General features: G+C 43.1%; 1 protein-coding gene across 8 annotated transcripts in view; it reads left to right on the top strand.

Moving 5' to 3' along the window:
• HHAT (hedgehog acyltransferase) overlaps window positions 1-12,782 on the top strand; it is a 375,148-nt gene that overhangs the window by 14,849 nt on the left and 347,517 nt on the right. For all 8 annotated transcript variants that reach the window (XM_060396732.1, XM_042229246.1, XM_060396733.1 and 5 more), the window contains exon 2: window positions 3,299-3,431. In XM_060396732.1, coding sequence (XP_060252715.1) covers window positions 3,341-3,431 — 91 coding nt within the window. In that variant the 5' untranslated portion in view covers window positions 3,299-3,340. The remainder of the gene's footprint in view (window positions 1-3,298; window positions 3,432-12,782) is intronic.

Below are 12,782 nucleotides of genomic sequence, written 5' to 3'. Positions count from 1 at the left end.
TTTCTCTGCGGCTTTACCCTCCTGTTCCAACTCCACCCAGCAGGAAGAGGATGACCACAGCCTCAGCGCCAGAACTATTCAAATATCCACACTTGGATACACTGTATGGGCTCAGCATCCTTGTGTCCAGATAAAAATGCAGTTCCTGTGCAAGAAGGGAGACTGCATATACAGAGTGCGCAGCTCACAGTCTGCCAGTGGGATCAGGCTGTTAGCTTCCCTTTAAGAAGCGCCCGGAAGATGGAAGACACGGTGGTTTTGTTAATCCAGTCTTATAAACCACTGTTGGGATGGCATTGGAAGGGGAGAGCGAGGAGGCTGAGGCTGCTGGGTTAGAGGAGGCTTGGAGGTGCTTTGTGCTTTTGATTTTTTAATGTCTGTATTTACTCGGCTGCCGGCTGGGTCTTTAGTTGCGGCATGTGAGCCCTTAGTAGCAGCGTGTGGGATCCCGTCCTCTGAGCAGGCAGTCCTGGCCACTGAACCTCCAGGGAAGCCCCTGGGGCTCCCTTCTCTTCAGGCTTTTGAACAGTAATCTTTTATTTCTGGAGCACGGGGTGGTCCCGTCCTGCTGTGCTTGGTGCCTGTGCTGGGTTCTGTGGACTTACGTCTTGGTCCCTGCTCTCTAAAGGTCCGCTCTGCGGGGAGACGGGTGTGGCAGCAGTGAGGACAGACGTGGCTGGTGTACACTGTGCTGGAGGCAGGCGGGCGGCGTGGGCTCAAGGGGAAGACCTGCCCACCCTGGGCAGGCCGGGTGTGTGTGTGTGTGTGTGTGTGTGTGTGTGTGTGTGTGATGTGTGTGTGATGTGTGTGTGAGATGTCTGTGTGATGTGTGTATGTGTGTGATGTGTGCATGTGATATGTGTGTGATGTTTGTGATATTTATGTATGTTTGATGTGTGTGTGATACGTGTCTGTATGTGTGTGTGATGTGTGTGATGTGTATGTGTGATGTGTGTGATGTGTGTGTGTGTGTGTGTGCATGATGTGTGTGTGATGTGTGTGTGAGGTGTGTATGTGTGTGTGTGAGATGTGTGGTGTGTGTGTGATATGTGTGTGATTTGTGTGTGTGTGAGGTGTGTGTATATGATGTGTGTGATGTGTGTGTGTGGTGTGTCTGTGATGTGTGTGATGTGTGTGTGATGTGTGTGATGTGTGTGAGGTGTGTGTGAGCTGTGTGTGTATGTGTGTATGATGTGTGTATATGTGTGATGTGTATGTGTGTGTGTTATGTGTGTGTGTGATGTGTGTATGATGTGTATGTGTGATGTGTGTGAGGTGTGTGTATATGATGTGTGTGTGTGGTGTGTGTGTATGATGTGTGATGTGTGTATATATGTGTGTGTGTGATGTGTGTATATGTGGGTGTGTATGTGTGTGATGTGTGTATATGTGTGTGTGATGTGTGTGTGTGATGTGTGTGATGTGTGTGTGATGTGTGTGAGGTGTGTATGAGGTGTGTGTGTATGTGTGTATGATGTGTGTATATGTGTGATGGGTGTATATGTGTGTGATGTGTGTGTGTGGTGTGTGTGTGTATGTGCTTTGTGTGTATATGTGATGTGTGTGAGGTGTGTGTGTGATGTGTGTGTATATGATGTGTGTTCTGTGTGTGTGGTGTGTGTGTGATGTGTGTATATGTGTGTGTGTGTGTGTGTGTGGTGTGGTACGGTGTGTGTGTGGTATGGTGTGGTGCGTGTGTGGTATGGTGCGGTGTGTGTGGTGTGTGTGATGTGTGTGTGTGATCTGTGTGTGTGTGTGATGTGTGTGTGATGTGTGTGTGATGTGTGTGTGATATGTATGTGTGATGTTTGTGATATGTATGCATGTGTGATGTGTGTGTGATATGTGCATGTGATATGTGTGTGTGATATGTGTGTGATGTTTGTGATATTTATGTATGTTTGATGTGTGTGTGATGTGTGTATATGTGTGTGCATGATGTGTGTGTATGATGTGTGTGTGAGGTATGTATGTGTGTGTGTGTGGTGTGTGTGTGATTTGTGTGTGTGTGAGGTGTGTGTATATGATGTGTGTGATGTGTGTGTGTGGTGTGTCTGTGATGTGTGTGCGTGCATGATGTGTGTGTATGATATGTGTGTGATGTGTGGGTGTGATGTGTGTGATGTGTGTATGTGTGATGTGTGTGTGTGATGTGTGTGTGTGGTGTGTGTGTGGTGTGTGTGTGATGTATGTGATGTGTGTGAGGTGTCTGTGAGGTGTGTGTATATGATGTGTGTGGTGTGTGTGTGGTGTGTGTGTGTGATGTGTGTATATGCATGTGTGATGTGTGTATGTGTGATGTGTGTGAGGTGTGTATGAGGTGTGTGTATATGTGTGTATGATGTGTGTATATATGTGATGGGTGTATATGTGTGTGTGATGTGTGTGTATGTGATGTGTGTGTATGTGATGTGTGTGTGGTGTGTGTGAGGTGTATGTGGTGTGTGTGTGGTGTGTGTGAGGTGTGTGTGATGTGTGTGTGTATATGTGTATGATGTGTGTATATGTGTGATGTGTATGTGTGTGTGTGTGATGTGTGTGATGTGTATGTGTGATATGTGTGAGGTGTGTGTGTGAGGTGTGTGTATATGATGTGTGATGTGTGTATATGTGTGTGTGATGTGTGTGTGTGATGTGTGTGTGTATGTGTGATGTGTGTGTGTATGTGTGATGTGTGTGAGGTGTGTATGAGGTGTGTGTGTATGTGTGTATGATGTGTGTATATGTGTGATGGGTGTATATGTATGTGATGTATGTGTGTGGTGTGTGTGTATATGTGCTTTGTGTGTATGTGTGATGTGTGTGAGGTGTGTGTGTGATGTGTGTGTATATGATGTGTGTTCTGTGTGTGTGATGTGTGTGTATGTGTGATGTGTGTGAGGTGTGTATGAGGTGTGTGTGTATGTGTGTATGATGTGTGTATATGTGTGATGGGTGTATATGTATGTGATGTATGTGTGTGGTGTGTGTGTATATGTGCTTTGTGTGTATGTGTGATGTGTGTGAGGTGTGTGTGTGATGTGTGTGTATATGATGTGTGTTCTGTGTGTGTGGTGTGTGTGTGTGTGATGTGTGTATATGTGTGTGATGTGTGTGTGTGATCTGTGTGTGTGTGTGTGTGAGATGTGACCAGGTGGGATGAGGTCATGGCGGAGGAGGTGTCCCTGGGAGGAGGGCTTGCGTCTTGCCGAGTGATGGTCCCTGGGAGAACAAGGGAACTAGCTGGCGATGGGGATGCGGCGTTGTCCTCTGGTGTGTGTTTCTGGCTTACGGCTTTTATTTTTGTTTCTCTTCCTAGAAACTCTCGGCGTGGGCCACAGAACCCTTTGTCACAGGAGCAATGCTGCCCTGGTGGGAACTGTCCTTTTACCTGTTAGCTTCCATAGGCTTCCACTTCTATTCCTTCTATGAAGTCTACAAAGTCTCCAGAGGTAAGGTCCTAATTTTTCTAAATTTGTGTCAGAAAAGCAAGGTAGGGGCGGGAGTGCTCAGAGGTGGAAGGTTCAGGAAGACGGCCTCATGGGCACGGGCTGGCTTGAGCTCTGCTTTGCTTTCCCCTGGTCTTGGACAGTTTGAATTGATGACCTGAGTCGGTGGAGTTTCCACCCTAATCTTGGATCTTCTAGGTGATCCCGTGGCTGGTCCTCTGAAGCAGGAAGGTTTGGTTCAGTGGCCACTGAAGGCCATGGAGGTGCTTGGCATTGATAAATAGTAGTAACCTCTTAAATTTCTCCCTTGCCACTGCTCCTCTCGGCCACGTGGAGGCTGCCCACGGTGTCGGAGGCCTGGACTCCCTTCCTCTTCTTGTCCTGCTATCTGCCGTGCTTTTGTGCACATGTTGAAGAGGAACTGTTACCAAGCCCTTGGAAGGGGGATGGGTGCTCCTTTCCTTTAAGGGCATCTTGGAACAAACATCGCCATGTCACTTCTGCTCACACCAGTTGACCAGCGCCAATTCCCGTGGCCCCAGCTGGTAGGCTGGGAAATATTGTGGTTCGCTCGGTGGCCGTGTGTTACATAAAACTTCCCATACTGCGGAGGAATGGGAGAGAGAATTTTGGTGGGTCCGTGAGTGGTCTCTTCCATAGCCAAGGACAGTTTCCTAGAGGTGATGGTGAGCCTTGTCTTAAGGAAGAACAGAAGTCAGCCAAGTAGAGAAGAGGGCAGAGGCTCTGTGGACAGAGGTGGGTTTGCAGGCCAATGGACAACCGTGTGCCATGCCGCTGGGGTATGAGGAGACACAGAATGGCCTGGGAACTCCGCACCGTTTGGTAGGGCTGGTGCTTGGAGGGAGGGGCCCAGGGGTTAAGCTTAGATCAAGGAGTGGGGATAGGCTGTGAATGACTCTGTGTATTCCTTTGGCTGAGGCTGCTGCTGCTGCTAAGTTACTTCAGTCGTGTCCAACTCTGTGCGACCCTATGGACAGCAGCCCAGCAGGCTCCTCTGTCCATGGGATTTTTCTAGGCAAGAATACTGGAGTGGGTCGCCATTTCCTTCTCCTTTGACTGAGGAGTCTGGACTTTATCTTGAAGGTAGGAGAGTTTGCTGAAAGTAATTGTGTTTAGTGAAAATGGCAAAGGTGGGTTTGAGGGAGCACAGTTGGCAGTGCTGAGCTCTGGGTGTCTGCCTCCGCATGGATCCCTGGGCTTGGTTTGTATTGGTGGGATCAGCCTTGCTCCCATTCTACGCATGTCTCGCTCAGACCTGTGGGCTTGGTCGCAGAGACTGACCGTTGAAAGTAGATGAAGACGGTTGGGTCAAGGCCACCCGAATAGCTGCACTCCCCTGCTGGAGGCTCTCAGCTCCCATGTGCACGGAGCTCATCTGCTCTGCATCAGGCACCTTGTTAGATTCTTTCTGTACCTGTCTTATTCCATCTTTAGGGCAGCCCTGAGTTGTGGTGTATTACTTGGCAGACAGGCTTGGCTGCAGAAACACAGCCCCTGCAATGACTGTAGTCAGGGCTGGTATGGTGTCTGGAGAGCACCCATGACCTTGGCTCCTTCTGCCACGTTCCCCTGCTGTCCTTGACATGTGGTTCCCCTCTCATGACATGAGGTGGCTGCTCCAGCTCAAATGCCATCTTCACTTCTTTTCCCAGAAGGAAGCATGGAAGGGATGGGGAGGACAGACCCTCTTTTCCAGAGCATAACCCTGAAAGTTCCTTTATCGTGTTCATCCAGGTACTGTTCCCTAGATCCTAGCCCTGTGGACTCAACTGTGAGGGAAGCTAGTAAATGTAATCTTTGGTTGGGAGGCCATTTTTTTCCCCCAGCGGAACTGAAGGGTTCTATTATAGAAGAGGAAAGAAAGAATGGGTATTAGCAGTTAGTCATCAGTCTTTTCCATAAATGGGGTGTCTTTGTTATCCATTGTTACATAACAGATCACCCTGAAGCTTTGTGATTTAAAACAACCACTGCCGTTTGCTATCAGTCACTGTTCTGTGAGGTTTTTTCCCCTTTTAAATAGACTATTTTTTTAAAAGCTGTTTTAGGATCACAGCAAAATTGGGCAGGAAGTACAAAGAGCTTCTATGCACTCAGTGTCCCAGACAATCACAGCCGCCCTGACTACCAGCGTCCTGCACCAGATTTGTTACAGTTGACAACCTGCGTTGATATATCATTATCACCCAAAGTCCATAGTTTACTGTAGGGTTCATTCTTGGTGATATTCATTCTGTGAATTTCGAGAAATGTAAGTTACATGTTTACATCATTATATCAATAATATCATACAGAGGAGTTTCATGGCCCTAAAAATCTTCTGTGCTCTGTCTGTTCATCCCTCCCTCCTCTAACCACCGGCAACCACTTATCCTTTTACCATCTTCATAGTTTCACCTATTTTCATTTAAAGAAAACATTTTTCTTTTGCCACACCATGCAGCTTGTGGGATCCTAGTTCCCTGACCAGGGATCAGAACCTGGGTCCCCTGCAGAGTCTTAACCACTAGACTGCCAGGGAATTCCCCAATTTGACCTATTTCAAAATATCATATAGTTGGAATCTGAAATCGTGTCTTTCACTTAATATGCATTTAAGTTCCTCCTTGACTTTTCACACCTTGAGAGCTTATTTCTTTTTAGTGATGAACAGTATTCCACTGTCTGAATATAGTGGTGAACAATATTCCATTGTCTGAATGCTCATTCACTGATTTAAAGGCATCTTGTGGCCTCCTAGTTTTGGTGATTCTGAATAAAGCTGCTGTTAAATCTGTACGAAGGTGTTTGTATGGACATTACAACACCCATTACTCCCTTTGGGTAAATACCCAGGAGCAGTGGTTGAATTGTACGTTAAGAGGATGTTTATTTTTTATAAGAAACTGCCAGTTTTCTTCCAAAGTAGCTATATATCATTTTGCATTCTCACCAAAAATGGGTTCCTGTTGTTCCACATCCTTGTAAGCATTTGGTGTTGTCAGTATTTTAGATTTTGGCCATTGAATTATTGTCTTAATTTGCATTTTCCTGACGATGTGTACTGTGGAGCATATTTTCACATGCTTATTTGCCATCTCTATAGTCCTTTGGTGAGCTGTCAGGTCAGGACTTCTACCCATTTAAAAATCAAATTGTTCATTTTCTTATTGTTGATTTTCAGCAGTTTTTTTTTGTATCTTTTAGATAATAATCCTTTATCAGATATCTCTTTTGCAGGTATTTTCTCCCAGTCTGTGGCTTATCTTCTCATTCCCTTGACTGTGTCTTTCACAGAGCAAAAGTTTTTAACTTTAATGTGCCCAACTTATCAATTTTTCCTTTCATCGATTATGGTGTTATATCTAAAAAGTGTATCTATGGTGTTTTATCTAAAAAGTCATTGCATACTCTGATACTATAAGAGTTTATAATTTTGTGTTTTACATTTAGATCTATGATATCCGTTTGTGTGTGTCTGGATTCTTTTCTTTTTTTTTGCATGTGGATGTTCATTTGTTCCAGCATCACTTGTTGAAGAGATACTCCATTGTATTACCTTGGCTCATTTGTCATAAAGACTGGCTGAGTAACTTATGTGGGTCTATTTCTGGGCTCTCTATTCTGTTGCGTGGATCTCTTTGTTCTTTTACCAATACCAAACTGTCTTGCATATCATAGCTTTATAGTAAAGTCTTGAAGTTGGATTGTATTGGTCATTCAATTTAATTTTTCTCTTTTAATATTATGTTGTATATTCTGAGTCTTTTGTCTCTCTGTGTAAACTTTATTTATTGATTTTTTTTTCTGTGTGAACTTTAGAATCTGTACCAAGAAGATACCAAGTTTGTTGGTATCTACAAAATAACTTGCTAGAATTTTGATTTGGATTGCATTGACTGTATATAGGTCAAGTATGGCAGAACGGACACCTAGACAATATTGTCTTTGCAATACATATATCTCTATTTATTTTGTTATTTGATTTCATTCGTCAGAGTTTTGTTGTTTTCCTCATATAACACACATATTTTGTTACTTAAATATTATATTTTGAAGGTGCTGTTTTTAATTTCAAATTTTACTTGTTCATTACTGATATATAGTAAAGCCATTGAATTTTGTATATTAACCTTGTATCCTATAACTTTGTTACAATTGCTTATTAGTTCCAGGAGTTTTTAGGTTGATTCTTTGTTTATTCTAGATAGAGAATCATGTTATCTGTATACAAAGACAATTTTATTTCTTCTTGACATTCTGCTTACCTTCTATTTCATTTTCTTCTCCTTATTGCATTAGCAAGATTTCTAGTACAGTGGTGAGAAGGAACATCCTTCCCTTTTCCTGATCTGAGCAGGAAAGCTTCTAGCTACTCACCATTAAGTATGATGTTAGTAGGTTTTTGCAAATTTCTTCACCCAGTTAAGAAGGGTCCTCTCTTATTTCTAGTTTGCTGGGAGTTTTAAGTCCTAAATGGGTATTGCATTTCTTTTTTCAGTGGTTTTTGTGCATCTACTGATATGTTCATGTGGTTTTACTTTAGTCTGTTGTGACGGATTGCATGGACTGATTTTCACATCCTGTGAGACTTTGTTTTTAATAAATCTGGATTGGACCTAGCTGGACAGCGCTCCTGCTTTGTGTGTTAGCTGGGCCGCAGTCATCTGGTGGCTGAGGTAGGCTGAAATGTCCAAGATGGCTCACTCACATGACTGGGTATCAGTCAAGAGCTCAGCTGGAGGCCGTCAGCTGGAATGCTATGGTTCTCTGTACATGGCTCTCCACATGGATTTCAAGAAGGAGCACTGCGTGTGTGTAAAACCAGAAGCTGCAGATCTCTTAGAATACAACCTAGAAAGTGGTATATGTCACTTCTGCCTCATTTATTGGTCAAAGGAAATCTTAGGGCCAGTTTGGATTCAAGCAGAAAAAAGACTATGGCTTTTTATGGCTGGAGCCATAGACAGGGAGAGAAGGGATTGATGGTGGTCAACTTTAGGAGCCTCTACCACAACGAGTATTACAGTTCTTTACCCAAACAGGGATACCAAAGTTGAAAAACATAACTTGTCCAAGGCCACACATCTGAAAAATGATGGAACAGTTTTGTCCAACACTAGACCCAATATTTTATTCTGTTCTGCCACTCATGTTTGTTGATAATTTAATTTCCTAAAGTGGCTTGTGTTACAGGGGAAGCTCTTTTATCCTTTGTATGGTAAAACTTCAGACCTTAAGATTTCAACTCACTGGAATAAAACTTTTCCTTTCTTTGTGGAGAAAGCTACTGGGACAGAGGTGGGACAGGACCCTTCTGTGGAGGGTACAAAACTATTTTGCACCTGGGTTGATCCAGAGGCTATGTCCTGTTTGCCTTCTTACTGACCACACCCTAGCCTGGGGCTTCTTTTATCTTTCATGCCTTTGTCTTTTAATGTCAGTGTCAAAGTGTGTGGCCACTCCCAAGGAATGTCTTCTTCCTCTAATGCCTTTGCCCATGCAGCTCACAGAAACCAGATCCCCCTGCCAAAGTGTGTTCAGTGGTGCGATGCTGAGTCTTCTTGGCTCCGTGTCTTACTGTCTGATTCAGGAAAAAGTGCTGCTTAACCCACATTATGGAAATAGGTCCACTGGGAAAACTCTCTTCTATGAAATTTTTTGGAGTGTTTGTCTCTGAAGCAAATACAGGGCCTGCTGCTGCTAAGTCACTTTAGTCATGTTCAACTCTGTGCGACCCCATAGACATCAGCCCACCAGGCTCCGCCATCGCTGGGGTTCTCCAGGTGAGAACACTGGAGTGGGTTGCCATTGCCTTCTCCAATGCAGGAAAGTGAAAAGTGAAAGTGAAGTCGCTCAGTCCTGTCCGACTCTTAGTGACCCCATGGACCCCAGCTCACCAGGCTCCTCCGTCCATGGGACTTTCCAGGCAAGAGTACTGGAGTGGGGTGCCATTGCCTTCTCCGAAATACAGGGCCTAGAACATATTAAAAGCTCAAAGCTTATTTGTTAAGTGAAATGCCACCAGGGGGCATTTGCATGGCTGACTTCTCTGGGCACAGAGGTGGTGTCTGATTTACTGTTTTCTTCCTCATCAGCAGTAGCAGGGTTGTCCAACCATGAGGGATAGCAGACTGATTTTAACAGCCCTAGTCAAATGGGATCTCTTGGTAAATCAACAGCAGGGACTGAACAGAACACACACAGACCTCCTTCCTCCCAACTCTACCAAAAGTCTACTTAGAGCATCTCAAAGTCATATGGAAGTGCTTGGGGGTGCTGTTGCGGGTGGGGAGGGTGGTGATGATTTGTGCTGGGTGACCTCTCTCCTGGTATTCTGGAGAATGGGAGCTCGTCCAGACCTACTGCATTACGTTTGTGTCTTATGGTTTAGAATATGTAGAAATTACTTTTATGTCTCTCTGATTGCACTTAATTTGCGGAAAGCGACAATGAGCCATGCAGGAACCTTGAAAGAATGAATGCCTCTGCCTGAGAGAGGACCATGAAGTTTTGTTGTCCATATCAGCTGAATGCAGTCCTTGAGATGAAAACAGTTGAATTCTCATCAGAGAAAAACCCCTGGTGATAGGCGATCACCTGGAAAGACATCTGGAAGGGAAAGTCTTAGCCTGCTGTTTCATTTTGCTGCCTATTGGTTTATACTCAAAATTTCTATTTCTTCTTGTGCCCCTTTTTGACATTTTGTAGCTTTCTAGAGATCTGTGCATTTTATGGAGGTTTTCAACTTGATTAGTATATAGTGGTTCATAATACTCATTAAATTTTTGTTTGTTTCTCTAGTTGGCTTTTCTCTCTTTATATATTGTATTTATTTGCATCTTCTCCTTCACTCCATCCCTCCCTTCCTCTTTTGTTCTTCTCCCTCCCTCCTATTTTTTTTTCCTTTGATCAATTGTGTTAGAGATCTTACTAATCTTTTCAGCTTTGGCTTTGTTAAGTTTCTCAGTTGTTTCTTTTTCTTTTCCAACCTATTGATTTCTGCCCTTATCTGATTATTCCCTTCCTTATGGCAACCCACTCCAGTACTCTTGCCTGGAGAATCCCATGGAGGGAGGAGCCTGGTAGACTACAGTCCATGGGGTCGCAAAGAGTTGGACACAACTGATCGACTTTACTTACTTACTTACTTACTTATTGTTTCTTTAGATTTGCTCTGCTCCTCCTCATTTCAGCTTCATGAGTTGAATGCTTGTTTATTTTGTGAGAAATCTGTTTGTACTCTTGTGTCTGATTGTTTTTCTCAGAAGGATTTCCAGAAGAGGAATTACAGAGTCAAACTACATGAAAAAGATTTTAAGGTTCTTGATAGATACACCCAGATCGTTCTCCAGGAATTCTGTGACAATTAACACTCTTTCTGTTGGAGGATGTCTACCTTATTGTAGTCTCAGCCTTTATTCTTCAGTCCATCTCACGTGTATTTGATATATGGTATGAGGTGAAGAGTTGAATTATTTATTTTCCCACCTAGATAACTGAACACTGTAAGTCTTTCTTTACTGAATTTTAATGCAGTCTTGAGCATGTACTAAATTCTTTTATGTATACACACACACACATGTGCACACACACAATTTGGGGGCTGTCTTTTCCGGGGGCTGTCTCTTCTGTCTCATTGATTTTTCAATCAGTTCTTACATCAGTACTGTGCTGTTTTAATTATTTTTGCTTTTTGAATGTCTGAGTATCTGGTGGAGTAAGTTACCACTCTTTTTTCTTTATTTCCATTCTTAGCTGTTCTTACTGATTTACTCTTCCAGATATGTGTTTGAAATTGTCACGTTTGAAAAAAATGTCATTAAATAATTTAAAATCTTGCAACATTGTGTCTTTTCATCAAGGAGTATGGTATTTTTTTCTCAAGGTTTCTCTTATTTCCCTTAGTAAAAGTTCATGGTGTCTTCATAATAGGGCCTGTTAAAATTCCTGTTAAGACTGTTTCTAAGTCTTTTTTTTCCTTTTGTAATTGGGATGTTTTCTAGTTGTATTTTCTGTAATTTCTAGCTGATTATGTCTGGTCTGTAGTAAAGGTGTTTGTTTTGATTTCTCTATTTTATGTTACAACAGTTATTTAATTCTCTTAGTGTTTGACGTTTATGATTTGATTCTCCTGGTTTTCTATGTAGATAATATCATCCATATGTAATGATAGTGGTTCTGCTTCATCTGGGGCTTCCCTGATGGCTCAGTTGATAAAGAATCTGCCTGCAATGCAGGAGACCCTGGTTTGATTCCTGGGTTGGGAAGATCCACTGGAGAAGGGATAGGTTACCCACTCCAGTATTCTGGGGTCGCAAAGAGTCGGACGCCACTGAGCAATGTTCACTTTTTGCTTCATCTGTTATTACTTAACCAGGACTACTGGAACAATGTAGTATTTGGAAAAGAATGCTATGCTTATTTTAATCCTTACATTAATGGAAATCCGTATATTGCTTTACTCCTAGTGATAACTGAATAAGCTTTGGTCTGGGGAAAAAATCATGTTAAGGTATACTTTGCTCCCTTTTACTAAAGTTTTAAGATAAGCAATATATGTTGAATTTTATCCATTTTTTAAAGTACCTATTCAGATGATCACATAGTTTTCCTTCTCAACCTATTGATATTGTCACGCGAGTGTATGTTCCTCGATTCCTTGTCTCGTCACAACAGAGATTTGGAGTGACGGACATCAAAGGCCCCTCGGCGAGTCACAGCTCTCAGGTCTTGGATAGACCGTGTTATAGCTCTCAGGTCTCAAATGGACCGTGGTATAGTTCTTAGACAAATCAGTGTTACAGCTCAGTGTTACAGCTTTATTTTATTTAGAAGATAGCAGGAAAATCCATCTTTGAGGTGTGAGGGCACGTCGATCTAAAGACACAGGAGAAGAGCGCCCCAGCGTCTGGGAGGGAGGGAGAGCGCTGGCTCTGGCTCCTCTGTTTATATGTTTATCTCTCCCTGGGCCTGTCCTATGTAAACTGGGCCAGCCAGGAGTGTTGCTTGTTTCACCGAAGGTCCTCACTCCGGTCCTTGGACCTTCTTCTGTTTCATTTTCACGGGCTTTTCCCTTCCTTCTCTGTAGCCACCACCATTTTGGACTCCTTTTCCCTGTTCTGCCTGCCTAACAATATCACTTAAAGATTTTTCCAATATGGTTTATATGGATTCCTATAACAAACCTACTGTGACTAGGGTATTCTTAAATACACTGCTTATTTCCTTGTTTAAAAAATATTAATAATTTTGAAATGAGATTAGTTGGCCTACAGGTTTGTTGTTTCATCTGCAGATTTCAGCATCAGCATTTTATTAACTTTCTGAAATGAATGAGGACGCTCCCCCTCT

This window comes from Ovis aries, chromosome 12 (assembly GCF_016772045.2).
Source record: "Ovis aries strain OAR_USU_Benz2616 breed Rambouillet chromosome 12, ARS-UI_Ramb_v3.0, whole genome shotgun sequence".
NCBI lineage: Eukaryota > Metazoa > Chordata > Mammalia > Artiodactyla > Bovidae > Ovis > Ovis aries.
Note: the sequence above shows the minus strand (reverse complement) of the source record. Positions and strands in the feature narration are given on the sequence as shown.